This window comes from Zonotrichia leucophrys, chromosome Z, assembly GCF_028769735.1.
Source record: "Zonotrichia leucophrys gambelii isolate GWCS_2022_RI chromosome Z, RI_Zleu_2.0, whole genome shotgun sequence".
Classification (NCBI taxonomy): domain Eukaryota; kingdom Metazoa; phylum Chordata; class Aves; order Passeriformes; family Passerellidae; genus Zonotrichia; species Zonotrichia leucophrys.
Window position 1 is genome coordinate 33,028,213 of NC_088200.1, and position 22,078 is coordinate 33,050,290.

Here is a 22,078-nt window from a genome sequence, read left to right on the forward strand (position 1 = left end):
ATAAATTTTTCCTCTACCTCTTTCTCCTGTTTCTCTTTCTGAACAATTGTTCTTTCGTTATGTGTCTCTGTACTAGAGGGAAAAGATGGAGTCTTGCATTTTCAAAGTCCTGTACTAAAATGTTGTTATTAACTAACCAAAGTTGTTAGCTAATTAGTTTTTGTTTGACTTGATAACTTGAACATCAGATGGAATTTTCCTCACTATCCTTTTAATGAACATCTCTCATACTTCCCTGTCCCAAAGAAGCTATTTTCCTTTCTTCTGTTTTTACTGTATTAGGATTTTTAGTAATTCTCAGATTCCTAGTGACATTACGGATGGTTGAATTGTCTTGATTAATTTTTGATCTTACGTTTGCCTTGTAAGGTAATCTGGTGACATTTTGTCCATGTTTTCTTTTTATTTCTATGTATTAAGTGGTGTTGGATTGCCAAGCAGTTAAAGGACATCTGTGTGAGAGAAAACTGCAGAATATGAATACTTCTGTCAGTTAGCTGTCATTATTCATTTGGCAGTGATTAATCTGAAGGCCATTTTATGTGGATACATTTTTAGTAAAGAGTGGATTTACAGTTTGTAGAGTTTGTCTCACTCCTGACAAAATACAGAAAATATATGTATGTATAATTACATAACTGAGGTGAACAGACACATTCTCTCCAAAGTGATGATAGTAGCATCACTTGGAAGATAGTAGTTTGGTTTGGTTTTGGCTTCCCCTCCTCCAGTTTGGTTTCCAAATTTTTCCTAGCTGTATATAGCTGTTTATTTCCTAGCTATATATAGCTTTCTCTTATTGTGAACAGGGGTGAAAAATTAAAATGTTGAAGAATTACTATTTTTTAACAGAGATGTGCACTTTATCTTGATGTATATTTAAAAGTTAGTTATAATTTTAATTGGAAAGTTCAAAGATGAATTAATGGGTTTGTGTTTGGCTTTTCACAGGGACAAGAAAAGAGACAAAGAAAAGATCAAAGAAAAAGAAAAGGCCAAAGAAAAAGAGAAAGACAGAGACCGAGACAAGGAGAAGGATAGGGATCGAGACAAAGACAGGGACAGAGAGAGAGATAAAGAGAGAAATAGGGAGAAGGACAAGGAGAGAGATAAAGATCGAAGCAAAGATAGAGAGAGAGCCCGAGACAAAGACAGGGACAAGGATAAAGATAGGGACAAGGAAAAGGAAAAAGATAAAGATAAGGAAAAAGACAAGGAAGAGGTAGATCATAACAAAGAAAAAGAAGATACTGAGAAAGAAGGAGAGAAGGACAGAGAGAAGATTAAGGACAAGGAGGGAGATAAGGACAAAGGAGGGGACAAAGAAAAGGACAGAGACAAAGAAAAAGAAAAAGATGGGGATAAGGAGAAGGAGCGAGAAAAAGAGAGAGATGATAAAAAGAAGAAAGATAAGAGATCCAGAACACCCCCGAGAAGCTATAGCTCTTCAAGAAGATCTCGTAGCTCCAGCAGGTTTGTTTAGAATTTTTCATGCTTGGTTTTTTTTTTTTTTTTTGACTTTTCAGATCAGTGAGACACCATCCTAACTTTTATGTATTGATGTCACCATAGCTCTTACTAAATAAATTTGTATTATTTCTGTTTTGTAGCTTTTCCTTTCAAGTAACATCTGTTATAAGAAGCTCTATATGATGCCTGATATAACAGAGTTTCTTGTTGGGCTGCTGGTGCTTGACTTTCGCATAACCATATTGTATAAACTTTGTGGACAGTAATGAGATTATTTTTGTATGTATATGTATGTTACAGACAGCTAAAAGTTCTGACCAGCATCACATGCATTATCTTTGCCCTGATGAAAGTTTGAGTCGCTGTTACACAGTTCTTTCATTACTTACTTACTGCAGCATTTTGGTGTGTAGATCTTGCAAACAGTTGTTTTCTAATACTGCCTCTCTTTGACTGGATGGCTGAACTGCAGGAAGCCAGCGTGTAGGTTGGCTGGCTAGCCTTGGAAGAGACAGATACATTGTTTATCTGATGGCCAGGTGTAAGTTAAAAGTAACATTCCTTTACACTGCTGACAATAAGCAGGAAAACAAAGTTGATGTGGCTGTTGGTTTTGGCTCTGAGGGGAGCTTAACTAGCGGGAAGTCTGGATAAATTTGTTACAGCAGAAGAAGGCTGTGAGATTATAAACAGTCTCTGTAAGCAAGCTCAGGCATATTCTGAAAGCAGCCAAGTTAAGTTTAGAAGCATTGGTGGATAAAGTCCCCAGTATTACATCAGAAATTAGGGAGTTCAGTGGTATTGTACCAGATTTAAACAGCAAACTATATCTGTAACCTTGAGATAATGAAATGCTGAACAAATTGGACAAGTTCTACCTATTGTAATAGTTTCACTAGACAAAAGCAGAGCTCCTCTAGTCCTTGAAATTCATTGGTTCAGGGTTCATAGAAGGCAAAAAAAGGGTGTAATGGTTTCTGAACATTGTTTGTGTCATGAGGTTTATGGCAAAATATTGTTTCTTCATTAAGCATATGCAGCTTCCTATTTAAATGAGTGGAACACGCACATAGAGATACTTCTGTCAGCTTTGAAACCATTTGTTTCAATCCATAGGCTTCAGAGTTTTGAATTGGATAAATGCATAAAAGTATGTAAGAGTTTCACATTATGTATCTTATATAGGAGCCTTGGTAGAAAACCAGGCTCCACTGCCAAATAGTAGGTGTAGTTAGATGGGTGTTACCAAAAACTCATGTTCTAGTTTGCAATAATTTTGCTCCCCCTTAGGAATCTTACTAGTTAAGAAAGTGCTGTGGGAAGGCTCCAATGTCATGTACTTGAGTAAGGAATTCTTAAGAAAATTAATGCCTTTCTTGTAGTGCAGTCAAAGTACAAAACTTTTCTTTGATATAATACAGATATTGTTAAACAAGGGTAGTGTTCTTTTGAAGCTGGACACTTTTTATTATGGATTTACAGTTTTCTTTTCAGATATAACTATCCTTGGAGCATCAATGCAGAGGCCAATACTGGTGAATGTTGTTATCAGGAGCTTAGACAGTGGGACAGGGTGCATCCTCTGTAGCTTTGCAAACAACAAAGAACCAGCTGTGGGGGGAGGCTGATCTGCCATTAGAGAAACTTTAGCAAATGGGAGAAATGGACTAATAGTCATCTCATGGACTTGAGCAAAGAGAAAGGACAAGTCCTACACCCAGGCAGGAATAATGCATTGCACCAGTGTGGCATGGGGACTTGCTGGCTGCCAGGTCCTTGCAGTCAAGGAAACCAGCAATGTTGTGGTAGGTCAAGAGAGGTAATTCTTTCCCTTTCTCCTCTGGTAAGGGCACATTTAGAATTTTTTCTGGGCTTCCCATTACAAGACATGTTCTGATGTACTGGAGTGAGTCCAGTGAAGGGCCGTGAAGCTGAAAAAGGACTTGGAGCTTCCTTCATACAGGGGAATACTGAGGAATCTGGGATTATTTAGCCTGGAAAAGAGAAAGCTGAGGAGCATCTCACCAATATATATGAATATTTGATAAGAGCATGAAGACAGCCAGCAGAGGCCTGTGACAATTAAGAGGTGACAGGCACATATTGAGCTATGGGAAATAAAGGGGTTTTTTTTTTCTAGTGTTGAAATTATGGTTTTGCTTGGCAGACTGGAACCAGTTACCTTAAGGGATTGTCTATTCCAACAAAAAATCTGACTGGATATGGCCCTGAATAATGTACTTTGATTGACCCTCTTGTAAGGTGGGGAAGGGATCGTTTGGACTTAGTGATTTTCAGAGGCTTCTTCCAACCTCAGTAATGTCATTGCTCTCTGACAAGCAATTCTGGGTAGGTTGGTTTACATGAGGAGTCTTTGGTGGTGGACATTGCATAGTTGAAATGGTTGCAGACCTTTCCAGTGAAGATCATTCCACAGATAGGTATTTCAGTTGCCTGAATTTCAGTACAGCAGTTGACTGCTGATCACGTAAAATGTGAAATATAAGTGTAAACATAAAATATTGGGCAAATAGTCAACTTTTTGGAGAAGAGGTGAAGGTGGAATAGGACTTACAGGACCTTCTAAGAACTAGATGGCAGCTGACCTTGCTTTGCTGACTTGCTTTGGTCACAGGTACTGGAAATAAGATGGTTATTTGTGATTCTGGGCTGAAAAAAGAAACAGACCTGGGGAAGTGAAATCAGTTGGAAAAGGAGCTGTCTTACAGGCTAGCAGAGCCAGTAGCACCAGATGACATGCAGAATTTTATTTCCATTTATAATTAAGAGACACAGGATCACTATGAAAGTATTCAGAACTTGGTTTTCTTAAATTTTGCTGTTGGTATTGTGTAAGGCATTTAATTAAATGAGTGCACAAAAATCTTTTTATGTGCAAATGTAATAGAGATGGGATCAGATGCAGTGAGAGATGGTTATGATTCTTCAACTTGAAATAAGAAGAGCAGAAACTGCAAATAAAACTAATTGAATAAGCAGTTTCTACTTCTAACACAATTGCTGAAGTACTTAATTTGCAGGTACGTATGCTAGAAAGCAAAATTTAGTGAGAATGTATTCAGTATAGCTGAAGTAACAGCACTGAGAGAATAATCAATTTTCGATGTCCTCAATTAAATAAAGGTGATGATCAATGTGGAGATGTTCAAAATGCATGTTAACTAGTGAACAGATGATTAGTGACTGAGATTTACTGCATGAATTTGAGGCTATTTTATATTTTTAGTTTATTAAAGATAAATTAAAAGCTTTAATTTATCTTTAATTTAATAAACAAAATACTTTGGAAATCTTGTCCTGTGCAGCTTCAGGAGGTCACTCTATTGGTTTTGATTGAAAGAGAGTTAAATTTCTTCTAGCAGCTGGTACAGTGCTGGAGTTTTCCTTTTTCTCCTGCTTATTCTCCTCCCCTGGTGGGGTGGAGCTATGGAGGTTGATGGGCAAAGGGGGCAAAAGAAGGCAGAGAATGAGCAAATGCCACTCAGGATTTAGTTGTCATTGGTGTTAAACCATGACAGTTCTTTTTGACTTCTTTAGCTTCCTCACCAGTCCCTTCTTTGTTCAACTTTGTCATGCTCTGCCAGGCTCTGTTTGGAGAGTTTAGGAAAGAACATGTTAGTAATTGCAAAAAAATAAAATAATTATACTAACTAATAATTATAATGGAGAGGGCAGAGAAGGATAAAGTCCAAGAGAAACAAGTGATGCACTACACAACCAGTCACCCCTCACTCACCTTTGGCCATGGGGTTAGCTCTCCTGGCCATGCTTCCTCACAGTGTCTTGCGTACCTGCTTGCTGGCAGAGCATGGGAACAATGGTCCTTTATTTTAGGATAAGTAGCAACTAAAACATCAGTGTATTATCAACATCATTCTCATATTGAATCCAAAACACAGCACTGTTCCAGTTACTAGAAGGAAAGTTATCCTGGCTGAAATCAGGACAGTCACAGTAGATGCTGTATGGAGTATCACTGTATGGATTGGTACTGTGATACGTCAGAGTATCAGTCCATATTGTGATACTGACTGTAATTTAAGTGTCCTTTTGTTACTTACCTAATAAGTGTTGATTTCTTGCCTTTTCTAGATATTGAAGATTTAAATATTCACAAATTGCAGAAGCTGTTTTGTTTAAAAATAAATGTGCTGTATCTAGAAGTTTTAAACTTAACTTTTTTTCTTCAGTTGTTCTTCCAATCTGCTTTTCCTGCTTTGCAAAGAGTTGACAGGAAAATAGTAGTCTTATTTTGACAGATCGCTTCTGTGTTTATATTAAATGAAGTTGTACTGATTCAGTTTTTGCTTTAATTTAACATGTCCCTCAGTATAAATGGCCAGTTATGTGATGGTTTGTTGTATTCAAGATCAGACTCTATAATGGCAACTTGAGAAACTCCATTTATCTATGTATAACAGTTGCTTTGTAAAACACTTCAAGCTCTTTCCTATGTTACAGAATGATGACATTCTGTTTGCTAAGCAAGGACCACTAGAGAAACAATAGATTTTATTTATTCTGACTTTGACAACAGCTTGGGCTTCACTTTGCACTGTTTTCTTCCAAACCAACTAACTCTAGCTTATACATTTACTGAAGTTGCAGTGATCTTCAGATTGTAATGTTATCTTCTGAATTTCATATTGCTCAAGTTATACGTTTTGTCTTAATATGGCTCCTCATTTAATTGAGTTACTTTTCTGACTGAAGAAACTCTTAACTGATACAGTATTACTGACTTCACTGTGTTTTCATTGTTATCAAGCATATAAGAATTTAAAAAAAAATTTTTTTAAGGGTGAATCTTTTTTTCCTACATTGGCCTTGCCTTTACCACTAAACTGAAGCATACAAAATATTTTTGTTGTTTGTACAGTTAATATTTTGTTGGTAATATAGACTGACAAGTTCAGTAGATATGTTTAGATCATTGTAAGAACTTTCTCTTTTTTTCTCCTTTGAATTTATTATTTTTGGGTTTTGATGATACTGAATTTCTTGGTCTCATAGAGAAAGGCGTAAGAGGAAGAGCAGAAGTCCCTCCAAATCTCCTAAAACATCAAAAACAGCAAAAAGAAAGTCTTCACGAACTCCTTCTCCAAGAAGGTCAGTTTGATGTAGACACGGAAGTTAATGATTAGTAAAGATGGAAGAATTGGTAGCAATTTCACTGTTTTACTGCCTCTGCGCTAATGATTTCAGATTATTTCAGTTGGTCAGTATGATTCAGTTTTAATTTAAAACTAAGTCAAAATTTTAACCAATTTGAGCTCTTGTGTTCTTTCAGTGGCATAATTTCAAATCAATCAGCATTGCAGATTTCTTCAAATCAATAAAATTTCTTTCAGCTGGTACAGATTAAATTGCTTTTTGCTTTGCAGATACAGTGTGTGGTGGTCATATCAAATGTTTAGCTCTCTTCAGCCAAAAAAAATGCCATATTCTTTGCAAAGGGATTTTTGGTTAAATTTTGGGAGGTTTTTTGAAAGTCCGTGCTGGGTGTTTAGTTTGCAGTCAAATGGTTTTTCTTGTAGTTAGATCAAATCCTAATTTGAATAAAAAATTTCTGAAACAGAAACAAGAAAGAAAAAAAAAGAGAAAGAGATACAAATAATGAAAGAAGAGAAAGAGAACGCTCTACTTCTAAGAAAAAAAGTAGTAAAGAAAAAGAGGGAAAGGAGAAGTCTGACAAAAGCACCACTACTTTGAAGGTAAGTTTGTGTGACCAAGTGATCAACAGAATGAAGTGGTATTGCAATGTACTGCAGTGAAGCCGTTACTGAAATACTCTCTCTACTTTTTCTCATTTTACTCATTTCTTCTATTTCTTCTGTTCCTTACCAAATTAGGGCTGCTTGAGTTCAGTATTAGCTAGTTGGCGTTAATAGGCCAGTTTAAGTGTACATATCTGATCTTCAGTTGACCTGTAGGAGTTCATCTGCTTGGGTTACAGAAACACCTTGTTTCTCTTTTGTGTTGTGTGCCCTATGTTAGGACTTGCTTGGCTTCCTACTTTGAGGAGCAGGCAGACTATTGACTAACAAGCAGTATTCAGGGGTGGCTTGACTGTGAAACTGAAAAGATTACTTCTAAAATAAACTCATTGAATTGGTCCTGGTCTGTGCATTGGATTCTATAGCAGTAAAGCTCAAGAGTTGTGAAAGAGTGGTATAGGATTTCCCCTACAAAATAGAAAGTACTTCAATTAAGAAAAGAAACAGCAATATCTTCAGATTGTTTACTCTTAGTATTTAAATAGCAGCACATCTTTAAAGAGTAGTTAGTTGTGCTCAGAATTACTCAGCTATTAAAACACAGCTGATTTAGGTGACTGTTCAAATGCTTGAGGAAGTATCTTACGCAAGAACTCTAAAAATGCATCAGATACCTGACAAAAAATGAGAAAGAAAAAATGCAGTCCCGTTCTATTGAAAAAATGTTAGTGAAATTTCTGGAGCTGCTTCTCATACTTTCCATGATGCTGCTTGTTCTGTAACTTTATATATGAGTTTATTTTAGTTAATAAAGACAGATCATTCTGTGGCATAGTTTCTTGGGTGATGGGTTGTTACAAGTGCCGAACTTCAGCCATATGAAAAGAAAGTGTATTTTAAAAAAAGGTGGTGGGGCAAAGAAGCTCACACCTCAATTTTAAAATTTGCAGACATAAGATACACATGTAAAAATTTAAACAATAAAATTAATGAGAGTTGGTTTGAAGTCATAACCTGTAATGCTAAGAATATTATTTTGTTGTCAAATAATTTTATCTTTGGTAGGACAAAGATAACAATAACGAAGATCAGAATTCAGAAACTGACAAGGAAGTAGACAACAGAGATACACAAAGGACAGATGAAGTCAAGCTACAACAGAACGGAAATTGTCAACCAAACGAAGAAAATCTCTCAATTAAAATGGAAGAGGTTTAAAGCAAAGAATGGACTTCTAATTCAACTAAGGAATGAAATCCAAAGCATTTTATTTCCCAGAACGAGGAAGAAAATGTCAAAGCAATCAACCTGAACGTGTTGATAGTACTAGTAGCTCCTTCCAGTTCATGTGATTTGTTGTCTGCTTGCTGTAAAGCAACAGGGCACCGACCAGTAGTTAATACCATGAAAAGGCAGATGCCATCAGAACTATTCATCTCTGAAAATCCATGCATTTCCATGATGGCTGTACTTGTAAAATGATTTATGTTAAGTTTTGCTATAAGCTGTTACAAATAACTAGAAACTGAAAGATGTAAACCTGTACTTCCCAAAAAAAGCTGAAGATATGCATTGAAGGTTGTTTAAAATACTGCTTGTTGATGACTTTTGTATTGTTTTGCCCTGTAGGTTAAAAAATCCACAAAAACTTCAATGTGTGCTGTTTGATGTGCTTGAAAATGGTGCATAAATATACGCACTTTCTTTCCTTGTAAATGACAACTGTAGGGAAAGGGGGTTTAAGCATAAACATGGTTTTACTGTTCTTATGTTAAATACTCACAGATTAGTATGTTTTTCATTTGCTCACTGCTTGAGATTCTTAGGGTTTATTATTTGAAATAATTTCTTACTAATATCCCTGAAATTAATATTTCTTTAAAGTATTTGAGCAATGCATGTGCTTTTTCTGTTCCTAGAAGGAACATTGCCATGTTATAGATATTAGGTTAGCTTACAGGGTTATTTTGGGGTTTTGTTGTTTTCTTTGTCCGTAGAGAAGTGAGCACATCTCTATGATTATACCAGAACTTATAGCTTTGTTTTGCAATGTACTGCAGTGTGTCTGTTCAGCTGAAAATAGTACAGGTGCCATTAAGAAAATAAATTTTTCCTTTTTGTTGATAAAATATGGGAGCACAAGCAGAAGCTTTAGTGCCTTCTTAAAATGTGGTATTTTCTAGAAATGTATATGTGCTGTTACACATTTTTAGCTAAATCTTATATGATCTCTCTTGCTACTTTGCCACCACCATACTGTAGACGAAAATGCAAGTGACTTGCCAGAATGGTTGTTTGATTCTCTTGTTAAAATAGTGAAGCTCCATTTTACTTTTATTTTTTATTCTTAGAAGAGATTTATAAATAAGAGAAAAGATGTAATTTGGGGACCACCACTGTACAAAAGCAGTAGCTGAATACAGAGTGTGCTCTGATCACCTGCATCAAAGAAAGCTCTTAAGACATATAACATACATTTGGATGGCCTTAATTGTTACCTCTCTGTTATTTTCGCTGATACCTGTTGGGCAATGTAAAAGGAATGTCATGCTAAGAAATGGGGGATAAATACTTTGAGGAAGAAGGTTCTAATTTCACAGGGCTTATATAGGAGATATTCTTTTATCATTTTTTGTGGAGAAAGCATGCAAGAAAAGAATCACAAAACAAGTGGTTTTCTCTTGGCAAAACATAGCTTTTGTTCTTTGAAGTAATTTAATTGGTTATATGAGATTTCTGATAAGTTACACTCTTAAGATGTAATTATAGCTAAAATTGCATAGATTATTTTTACTACAACTTAATGCAATCAAATTATTAATTGCCTTACCTCATAGGAAGTGTTATTTCTTTCAGTTAAAATAAAAAACTAAGTGTATCGGCTATTTGCTTTCTACTTGTTTTACTTTTCCTTCGCATAGTTAGTTTTTGCAGTGGAAGGGAAGCATATTATAGGAATGAAAACTTTGCCCAACTCCTAAGGTAATGAAATCCAGTTTGATTGTGAAGCTGCTTAATCACTCATTTTCTATAAGATTTAATGTTCTTGCCACTGTGTACATTTAAGACAACAGAAAATGCTTTACCATGTAAAGTATAGAACAGCCATTTTTGTGATGTTTAAGCCACATGCTGTTGGCTGGTAAACAGCTAATTCTGATAAAAGAATAAAAAATTGTATGCTTACAGAAGACTGTGAAAGATTGTGTCTTGCAACAACAGCTGTCTTATTTATGATGTGTAAGTAGCATAGAGCAAAGAGATTGTTTGTATACTTGTTATCTTTGGTACCATTTCACTAATAAAGTAAGTATTTTAGAGGGATGTTTCTGCTGGTACATATTTATTAAAGGATTATTTTTAGACCATTGGGATTTACTCATAGAGCTTCTTTCATTTTAAATGTGGATATTAGTGAAAACATGTGTATTATTTGTTTTCTTTGAAAAGCTAAATTTCTCTGTTGGGAAGAACTAGAATTCTTTAGGTGTATCATGTTTTAGCTGGTATTAGTTTGGTTTCTTGAGTTTTTTTATCCTGAAATAGCATAATTCTATGATGTATCAGTTATAAAACATGTAAAGGAATGTGTACACTTAGCTAAGAAACATGCCTTTGGATGTTAATAGTTATGGATGGCAGCCTTAACTTACGAAGTAGCTTATCACCTGTGTGAGGCTATATGCAGCACATTATTTGTATATTAATTATGGTTCCCTTACAAAAGGTATCTTGGGGTTTTTAAGGTTTTTGTTCAGGTGGTTTTGTTGGTTGGTTTTTTTGCTGAGGAAAAAAAATAACCAGAGCAACCAGCCACCAAACACACATTTCTCCCCCTCCTCAAGTCATATTTTTTTGCAAATACTTTGCAAGACACTTTTTATTTTCTGGTTTTGTTTTGTAAATACTTTGCATATCTGTGAGGTAGTTAATCTATCCATGATCTGTCCATCTTACCAGGTGTTCCTAAAAAGCCACCCCTTGAGAACTATTAGTCTATAAAATGCTTATCTCTGTGGAGGGTAGCTCACTTACAAACTGGTAACATAGCACAGTAATAAAGTTTCAGCCTGCTGCTGCAGGACTGAGAGCATCATCCACTGAATGTGTTCATCTTCCATGGGAAGTCCATTGCATTCATCATTTTAACAAGCTTGTGTGCTCAGCTGCTGTGTCAGATCATCTGGTTTTGCACTTTGTAAATGGGATTAACTTGGGTAGAGGTTTTGAGAAGTGTGGTTCATGGTAGCTGTATTGTTTTTTACAGGTAGTTTAATCTGAATCAGCACTTACTTGAAAATGTAAATTGCTCAGAAGAGTGAGTAATTGCATATTGCCATTTTGCTAAGATCACATAAAGCACATAAGCATAAATATTCATTAGTGCCCATAGCTATTTTCCAAGAGGGTTCTGGATTGCATTCTGAAAAAAGGAGGTAGCAGAAGAGAATTTGGTGGATCAAACAGGATGTCAAGCTCAAAATAGAGGTGGCTTGTGGTTTAGATGATTTCATCAAAGTCAATGGATTTAGAGGTATGAGGCATAGAATTTTGTTTACAAACTCCAATAGTAGTATGGTATGTAAAGGATTTTTAGTTTTCATATGTTGAAATTGGGGATAAGGGATTATAAAAGCACTTGGTTAGAAGCTAGAAGTATCTGAAGAATACTTGGGAAATACGTGAGATGTGTGTTTTGACTATTAGGTAATCACCTGCTAATTTTTTTATGGGAGTTTCAGATAGATACATCTGAACTAGCCTTATGTTAGCTGGCTGACAGCAGCCTATGTCCAGCTTGAATTCTGAAATGAGCTGTGGACACTTCAGTGCTGTTTGCTCCTAGAGGAAGTTAAATTCATAGTCTGTAGCATGCTTTGCATTGCGTATTAGTGTTTAAAGCAATAACCTGAAATTATGTTGAAACTCTTCAGATGTGTTACATAGTAGCTTCTCTCTTTTGCTCTTAGCTTGTACTGCTATCTTGTAATAGTTATTAATTTACGGAAGTAAGTAAGTTTTATTGTTGTTCTAAGGTAAAGATAATAAGTCCCGCTATGTGCGTTATAAATTATTGTATATGTATTGCCAGTTCTTACTTTTCATTGGTGAGTGTGATCCTTGCAAACAGTAATGCTATAATGGTATGTATATTGCCTACTTCTAGGTCTAAAGCATCTCTGAATCACTTTTAGTGAAAGAATATCAGAGTTCATGTATTGTTAGAGGGATAAAAGAAATCCAGACACAATAACCTTGGATTTTGTAAATGTCAGTGTGATAATAGCATTGTAGTGGTAAAATAGTCTTAAAGATGTGAATTCTGAATCATTGTCTGGGACATATGCTGCTTGGTAATTTCCATTTTATAGCAATCAAATGTCACTTTTGATGTTACCTTAATTTTGAAAGTGAAAATTTGACTTAGCGTCAAATGCTGAAATTTATAAATGGCTAAAATAATGTCAATCAGTAGACAGTTCAGAGAGATGTAGTTTTCTCAGCAGAGACTGGAGTGTGGAGAATTGAATATATGTAGATATCATTAAGTGCTAGAGCCTAAAGAGAATCTGAAATTTAATTTTGTTTGCTAATAGATAAACAAGTTTTCTGCTTGTAGTTTAGCTTTATTTTTATATGTTGAAAAGTATAATTAAAATTATATTGAAAACTAAAAGCACTGTACAAAAGGATTTTTTTTTTAATGTAAGAGAACCACACTTTTTAATTCAAGACTGCCTCATTTGTAGGTAAGTCCTATTGCAAGGTATGAGCATGTTAGCACAAGGGTTTCTTTTGTACTGTCTTCAATGTAATGCAGCTTAATAAACTGCTCAATATGTGGAGGCTGATACTTTCCCTCTAGTTTGAGAATATGCCGCTGTAACAATACACTTAATTCTGTATTGTTCAAACACTACAGTTGAGAAGCTCTGTCCCTCCTTAAACTTGTTTTCTGAACATGTGAACTCTTACTATCCAAGAGGGCAATTTTTTTTTGTCATGACAAGTCAGTTTTAAGATTGTCGGGCCTAATACAGGAGAACATGGACAGCAAAAATTAGGTTTTAGCTATTTGTACTATTCTGGAGAGTTTTAGCCTACAACTTTTTAAAAATTGTTTTTTATGTTCATCTAGTGCCAAATTTGATGTCAGATCAGAAATTTTTGGTGTATGAAGTGTATTCTGTAGTAGTTGCTAATGGTATTGTTCTTTTTCCATTGAAAAGGCTATAAATGTCTTTTTTGGCCTGAAGGGTTTGTCAGCAATGGTAAAAGAAATCATTTCATCTCCCTTTCATGGAGTTCTTGATAGCCTTAATGAGGCTTCGAGTTAACTGGCTTTCTTGGAAATCATTACTCTGTTCTTTTTCCTTAGTGCAAGGATTTAGAACCGTTGCTGCACTGATGATTAAATCATGGGCCATTTAGAAATTGCTACTTTGAAAAGCCGTCATTTACATAACAATCAAAGGAATGATTAATTTGGCCCAGAAAGATCAAGGGAGGAATTTAACATTCACAGTTTATGTAGCCTATCCGTGAGTCCTTTCTGGTATTTTCCCGACTGACACGGGAGCTGTGTCTAACTTGTTACACATATCACACCCATCACCATCTGGATTCAGGTATACCTGAGGAACCTAAGCACGCCAGCAGCAAAAGGTACTATTTCCCTTCTCGAAGCTTGATATTTCTGTTAATAATGTAGGTATTCTAAGTTTAATTGATAGGTAACCAAACTTGTGCTATGTTGGTAGAGTATATTTTTGCATTAATGAAGCAATTGTGAAAGTGGTATACATAAAGAAACGTGAAATGCTAATACATTGTTCTTTTCATAAGTCCAAGTTCTAATGGTGTCATAAACTCACTCCCACTAAATTTAGATGAGATACAACACATGGCTGGACAATTTTTCTCTATTTTTTTTTCTTTTCTGTAATAGGCTTTATCTGCTCCAGAGTCAAGTGCTTTGAAACTAAGTCTGTTGTACTGATACTGACAAGAGTGTTACAGGAAAGGTGATTAGGGGTTAAATAACTGAATATATCATCACTCTTTAGTTACAGAAGAGCCTTCTAAATCCCGTCTCTTAAGAAGGGGATTTTCTTTGAACAAGAAACTATTAGTTTCACCAGAGAGTGTTTCACTTACAAACGTAAGTTAGTAAATGTAACTCTATAGAAGACTATATCAAAGTGGGAATCAGGAGTCAATCAAGCAGAGCTTCTGACACTAACTACCTATCAGTTTATTGGATGATTTCCTGCTAAAATTTACTTCTCAATGCCTAAGATTCACTCTACTAATTTTATATCAGAACTTGGAGTACTCTACTCTGTTCAATCAGTGTGTCAATACTGAATTAATTACCTGGAAGCGGACTTCAGAATCTTTTGATGAGGAAAGTGTTAGACCTGGGTCATTGCATTGCAGTGAGTGTGTTAGAAATGGGCATTTGTGGTGCTTTTATGGCTGAATGAAAAATGTAGCCAATATTGGGTAAGTTAATTCATTCTAGTAAATCAGATTCCTTTGATCATTTTTACTATGGGAAATTATTTATAGTTGTAAGAACTGTTGTAATTCAGTAGGTGATAATAAAACATATAAATCCTACTACTTTTTAAAATAGTTTTCTTCTGTCAGATCTGTAACTATTCCAACAGCAGCTTATAGCTTCAAATGGAGAGTGTAATCAAGAAAGACAACTAGAGATCTATGAAGACCATAAAGGCAAGAATTATTAGAAGCTGTGTCAGCTTTCCAGATCATAATTTTCAAGTGCTACATAAAAGCAGTCAAGCCTCATTCCTGATCTGTCTCCTGTTATAAAGAGGTGAGGAGTAACTGTCCAAGCCTGCTGGTACCATTGTTGATTCATCTTCTGACTTCTAGGCAGACCTTTGAGATATAGAATGCCTGACATTAGTGATCAAACATATGATCACTGTTTATACCATGTAAACTTGCTGCTGCTTGGTGCTTAGCTACTTGGAAGCTGTGACAATGTTTGGGTGGAGGAGGAGTTTTGGGTTTGGGCACAGGATGAGTACTCTTTACAGTTCAGTCTCCACATTCCCTTATGTATTACAAAGGTGTGAATTTGGATACCATGAACTATGAATTGAGGTATCATAGAGACAGATTAGAAGACCAGATATGTAAATAATGAAGAATTAATGACTAGTGGTTGCAATGTTAGAGGAATGAAAGTAATGTCCAATGAGGCCCTTCTGGGTGCTTGGGCAGGATTCTGATTGAGTGCTTGTACAGAAACTCAGCTTTACTACTCTGGATTTATAATCTTTAATACAAGCTTTTCAGAAAGCTCATGGTGTTCTTGCTTTTGAATCATTCTGCTGCTGTTAAAAGACACCCTTTCCAGCACAATATTTTGAGTCAAGCCAGAAATCCTCCTTTTTAAACATGGTTCTGTGTATCATTTACCAAGAATTGCCAGATCAGTCTTGGGTTTGCTGTAGCAGTACATTATTTTGAAAGCATTATCTTTATTGCTGAGAACACAGGCTAGTTGTGTGACCCAAGAGAGAAACCTCCAAGAAAGCTTCAAGCCCCTGAAGGATTGTTGAGGGGATTACAGTGTAGAAACAAAAATATTTAAGTCAGAATTAGTCCTGGAATTTCAGAAAGTACAAGTGTGACAGCTGATGTGGGAAGAGCATCTTCTGGAAGTTGGGCTATGCTTCACTGCAGTGTAAAACTCAGTGCTGGAACACCCCCTCCTGAGCTATCACAGTAAGATTTCAGGTAGTGTTTGAAACACTGGATATTTTAGACACTGAATGTGCTACAGGCTTTGTTACAGCCAGCCTACTGCAAAGCGCCAGTATTTTTAGTGCTCTACCACTGCTAACTTTGTAGTCTAATGCAATAGTAATCTGCCAAAATGCGCTGGAAAGTGATGTACCTAGTTACACATTAATAAGAGATATTCCATGTACAAGTAGCTGGGCCTTTTTAGTCATATCTGAAAGAGGTTTATTTTGACTTTGATTTTATGTCCAGTTCATTACCTGGTGCCTTGAACCAACACTTGAGGACTAAGGCTGATGCATGTTGGAGGTTTACCTTTAACAATTAATTGATGACATGTGTTGTTTCAACTATTTCTTTTGGAGGTGAGAAAGTAAATTAGAATGCCTGACAGCAGGAAGGTGCTTTTATTTAATCCAAGGATAAAATGAAGTAAATCAGAACTCTGTAGTCCTTGCTGCAATGCAGTTTATGACTGCAATGAGAGTTTTGCCAGCAAAGGGAATGGGACCTGTAAGGTTAGATTCTGTAACATGGCATTTGGCAGAGTACCATCATGCCACTGTGCAAAACTGGGCCACCTGGGTAGCACAGCTGGTTGCCTTTTCAAGACACATTGGGTGCTGGAAGGAAAGACAATGCAAGTGGAGGGGTGTAAGGAGAAATACAACCAGTGTGTCTTTCATCTCTTGTTCTCTGCATCCATGCTTTTTGCTCCTTGAAGCTTTCAAATAGCCAACCAATACTATTTAAAAAATACCAAACTAAACAACCCACCCAAAAAACCAAACAACAAACAAACCCAAAACAACTGTCCTTAGAAGTTGAAAATATATTCTTTTATGTTTGTGACTGGGTCTCCAGTGTTATTTCTCTGTGTTCTAGGATCAGCATACTGGAGAATAGAAAATTAGTCGCATACAGTATTACAAACAAAACACATTGACTATTTGTCAGTAAAAGATTTGGTGGATTGAGGACTTAAAAAAGTTCACTGCAACCTTGCAGCTGCAAATAGACAAATATGGAAGCAGAGAGGAGAAACCCTGATGCTTAAAAATTATTAGAGTAAGAAACATTCTTAGAGCAAATGGCTTCAAAGCAATTGTATTGTGTATTTATGAGTACACACACAACCTTTTTTGGAACTGCAGACTCCTCAAGCATTCCAATGGAGATACAGCCTCTATATGGTGAATTTGAGTGTACTACCACACCTTTGCTTTTCTTACTTAGTTTTGTGAAATCCAGAGGATCTTCTGATAAAGGTTGAATGAACATTGAAACAATTTTCACATGCTACTGGATTATTAAGAATCACATGCTACTGGATTATTTTCACTGGTTTTGGAGCTAGAGACTTCCTCAACATTCACAAAATCTCTTAGTTATTAGTGGAAATATTTATATTCTTTTTCATAGTGGGATCCTTAATAGTAATGTTAGTTTTCATTGAGCCAGTGCATTCAATGTAAATTTCATTTTAATTTTTTAATAAATGCTTTGCAGCATTGGAAGAACATTCATATGACCCAGCACAAGTAGTTAGAATGTTAATGTGACTAAATGCTATTTCTTTTTAAACAACAAGGTTTCACCCTTGTTGTATTGAAAAGCTACAATGCAGTCTTTGCCTACCTAGTATGTGTGGGCATTGGAAATTACAGCTTCTTTGACACAGCTGTGATAATTAAAAGTTACAGAAACACATGTAGCTTCCTTTCTAAAAGTGAGTAGGTAGCACTTGAAAATAATACACAGAAGTCACAGTGGCCAAGTTAATTTCAAGACTCTGTAACCCACTAAACCACCAGATACTAAACATGCAACCACAGCTGTAATGCCAAAAGGCATTATTGCATACTATGGATCCTAATTCTGATGGTATCCAGTAGCCACACATGTGAAATGAATGCCAGAATGGTTATTTAATTAGGACTTGGAAGAAAGCCAATGATTTATGATTGCTAAGTACCTTGGCTTGAACCACTCACTACCAGCAAAGTTTAACGGTAGCAATTACAGAATCACAGAATCAAGTAGGTTGAAGAGCACCTTGGAGATCAACCTATGACCTAACATCATCTTATGAAATAAACCATGGCACTGAGTGCCACATCCAGCCTTTTTTAAAATATCTTGAGGGACAGTGACTCCACCATCTCCCTCAGCAGCCTATTCCATCGCCCAATCACTCTGTGAAGAAATTTTTTCTAGTGTCTAGCCTAAACTCCTCTGGCACAGCTTGAGGCTGTGTCCTGGCTGTGGTTGTCTAGGAAAGAGACCAACCCCCACCTGATGGCACCCTCATTGCAGGCAGTTGTTGGGAGCACTGAGGTCTCCCCTAAGCCTCCTTTTTTTTCCAGGCCAAACACCCCCAGCTCCCTCAGCTGCTCCTCCTCAGACTTGTGCTCCACACCCTTCCACAGCTCAGTTGCCCTTTTCTGGACATGTCTGAGTATCTCAACATCCTCTCTAAACTGAGGGGCTGAGAACTGGACACAGGATTCCAGGTGTGGCCTCAGCAGGGCCCAGCACAGGGGGACAATCCCTGCCCTGGCCCTGCTGGCCACAGCATTGCTGATCCAGGCCAGGATGCCATTGGCCTTCTTTGCCACCTGGGCACAGCCTGGCTCATGTTCAGCTGCTGTCACCAGCACCCCCAGGTCCCTTTCTGCCTGGCCCCTGTCCAGTCACTCTGTCCCCAGCCTGTAAATCTGCAGGGAATTGCTGTGGACAAAGTGCAGGACCTGGCACTTGGTCTTGTTATACCTCAGATTGTTGGGCTCAGCCCATCTATCCAGCCTGTCCAGGTCTCCCTGCAGAGCCCTCCTACCCTCCAGCAGATCAACACTCACACCCAGCTTGGTGTCATCTGCTAATTTGCTGTGGTAGACTCAATCCCCTCATTTGAATCATCAGAAAAGAAAGTAAACCGGACTTAATCCAACACAGATCCGTGGAGGACACCGCTGGTGACTGATTCCCAGCTGGATGCAGCACCATTTGCCACCACTCTCTGGGCCCATCCCCAGATTACTATTTGGGAAAGGCCAGGGAATACATTTTGTTCTGTTATGGTTTTTTTTTATTGTTCTCTTATCCACTTCTGTGCTAGCAATCTATGAAAAACTATAAATCTATGAAAAACTGTCTGCAGCCTGTAAATTTTCAGGTAAAATAGCATGTTTACTACTCTCCACCTTACCTAGGCTCCAGTGTCTCCAGTAAGGACCTGGAACCATTTAATCTGTTTTCCTGACAGTGATGATTGTAGCTTTGCCCATCATTCTTCAGAAGTTTTCTTTGTCCTCCCTGTGTCTGCCACTTCAACAAGTCCAGAGTAGTTCCTCAGTGGGCTCATTCTGGTAAAATAATAAGCCCACTCATTTGCTTGGGGACAGCTTTGTGGAAGAAAGTTAGAGCATAGGTCTTACAAGAGGTGGCTTAGGGAGCTGAGGATGTTTAGCTGGAGAGAAGGAGGCTCAGAGAAGGGATCTTGTCGCTCTCTATAACTGTCTGAGAGGATGTTGCAGTGAGATGAGGGTCAGTATATTCTTTAAAATTTGGGTGTTTAAGTGGTAGGTGCTGCTGCCTATCTCTTGTCCCCAGCAAGCCTCTCCTGTCAAAAGGCAAGCTGAGTTAACATTCAGGGAATGCACTCTAACCTCCACTCAACACTCACTGCAGCTGGCTCAGCAACAGAAGCAAGAAAGGCTCTTTTGCAAGGTTTTGTTCCAGCAGAATAACACAGTATCTGAAGGCAAACCCAGGGAAAGAGGATGAACTCCGTGGAGCAGTCATTTTATAAAGGGGAAGGGGTGGGGGGCAGAGCTGAGGGCTGGGCAGAGGGAGGTTTAGATTGAATATCTGGAAACATTTCTTCCCAGGAAGGGTGGTCAAGCCTTGGAACACACTACCCAGGGAACTGGTTAAGCCACCATCCCAGGAGGCACTTAAGGATGTGCTTTAGCGGTGGGCTTGGCCATATTAAGTTTTCAGTTGGTCTCAATCCTAAAGGTCGTTTCAACCTCACTGATCTGTGATTCTGTGAAGCACTGGAGGGGTCTCTGAGGATGGGTGATGGAAATGACCATTTCTAGCACAACAGGTTGTTTTTAGTTTTATTATTAAGCTGGTGCTTCTGCTGTAGAATTGAAATAGTTATGAGGATAAGATTATTCCCATCCCAACACCACTGGCATGGAGTGATTTATCTTAGCAGTCTTCTACAAAGAGTGCTCAAAGTGAGTGGTGTAAGGTGTCACTATTTTCATTATCCAGGTTCATACAAATTCCATCAACATTGTACCAGAACACATTTAACCTCATTCAGGTGGCAGACACATAGTGCCACCGAGTGAGAGAAACAGGCAAGCCACGAACCTGTGACACTGGGCCAAGAGTATCTTCTGTAACCAGAGGTCTTTCATGAAGGGCTTCATTATTTGACAATTTTTGTAGCAATAACTGTAGTTGACTTGAGTTGACAGGATGCCCCTGTGTTCTCTGCTTTCCAGACAGCTCTGCTCAAATGCAGATACTATTGTGCCATAAAAGTGGCTAAAAGGGTTAAGGCTCTGAGCTTAAAGGCTTAGATTCTGGGGGAATTTGTAGATATTTGGTAGACATTATTATTCACTTGTTAACTAATGCAGAATAAGCCTCTACAGTATTGTTGTTGCTGCAATGTCCTGTTCCAGGGTGAGTCCTTGTTTGTTTTGTGTCTGATACAGTATTAATTTTCAGAGCTAACTACTGCAGTGTAGTCTGACTTTAAGCACTAAATTAAAAATATGAAAAATTAAAATAATAAAAACTCCTCATGCAAGAAGAAACATCTACCAGAAAAATACATGTATACTAACCTAGTTTTGTACTGTATTAGAGACTGAGTATTACTTTCCTTTTTATGTAAATATAGAATGATAAAGTACTGTAACCTTGCAGTATAATATCCCATGCTATAAATCATGATGATGATGTGCTTCCAGGTCTACAGTTGTCTAAGCTTTCACCATGTCTAAATTCTCACTAATGGTGACAGTGATCATCCAGAGCTATGCTGACAGTGAAAAAGCAGCAAAAATTTAATTATAAAATACCTTGTCTTTTGTGGTCCTGAGCTTTCACATCTGCAATTTCACTCCACATAACATATATTGAAGCTAAGAATATTGATGCTAAGAACACTACACTAACCACTTGAACAGTACTATAACACATGGAATCAAGTATCTTACATGTTTATTTGTGTAAGAAGGCTTCTGCAGTCACTGTTTTTTAAACTGCTTCAAGAGGTCAGAGAGTACAACTAGATAATTGTTGTAGGACCATTCTAACTGAAATAAAAATCTCCACAGGAGAGCCAACCAAAAACAGATACCACAGACATCTATATTTCCCTAACCCGAAGACCTGAACATGGTATGTCTCTTGTATCACAGAGTAAGTACATTATTCCAACTAAACCTCCTTTTTGGCTCCATGAAACTATTTAGTAAATGTGCTTTTTCTATTTCTCTCCACATAAAAGGTTCTTTCTTTGCTCCCAGAGTATACATCATAATGAGATGGGTTTTGAATTTGTTTCCAATCTCCACACCAGGATTTTATATGTATCTCTTATTCTCCCAAATGTACTGTTTATGGCCATTGTGCAAATATTGCTCTAATGAGATCAATTAAGAATTACATATATTTTGAACTTTATAACTGAAAGTAGAATGCATCTATACCTTTTGTTTAATATCCATGGGTGGAACTCTCCTGTTCTGCTATATGAATTGTCTGTAATAAGATGTCAGACAATGGCTAGTAGAGTGGAGTTGATAATCACCAGGTTAAAAGCCCAATCTGTCTCTTGAGTTTCATGTTTCATGTACTGGAACTGCTTACAAGGCTTTAGTTTGGTTCTACTTGCTTACTTTATACATATTTTATCCATAACAGAATAATACGTATTGGTTTGTTAGATCCAGAGTACAAAAAGAAGAATTTGGTGTTTACAGGGATGAGTAAAACTATTGAAGGTATGCACCAGAAAAATAAGTTTCTTTGGCCAGAAATGAAAGAAATACTGTAAGTAA

At 37.1% G+C, this 22,078-nt stretch overlaps 1 protein-coding gene across 2 annotated transcripts in view; it reads left to right on the forward strand.

Annotated features, from left to right (window-relative positions):
* SREK1 (splicing regulatory glutamic acid and lysine rich protein 1) overlaps positions 1-10,532 on the forward strand; it is a 33,134-nt gene extending 22,602 nt beyond the window's left edge. For both annotated transcript variants that reach the window (XM_064736711.1, XM_064736712.1), the window contains exons 9-12: positions 952-1,473; positions 6,505-6,600; positions 7,070-7,205; positions 8,274-10,532. In XM_064736711.1, coding sequence (XP_064592781.1) covers positions 952-1,473; positions 6,505-6,600; positions 7,070-7,205; positions 8,274-8,426 — 907 coding nt within the window. In that variant the 3' untranslated portion in view covers positions 8,427-10,532. The remainder of the gene's footprint in view (positions 1-951; positions 1,474-6,504; positions 6,601-7,069; positions 7,206-8,273) is intronic.
* The last annotated feature ends 11,546 nt before the right edge of the window (positions 10,533-22,078 follow it).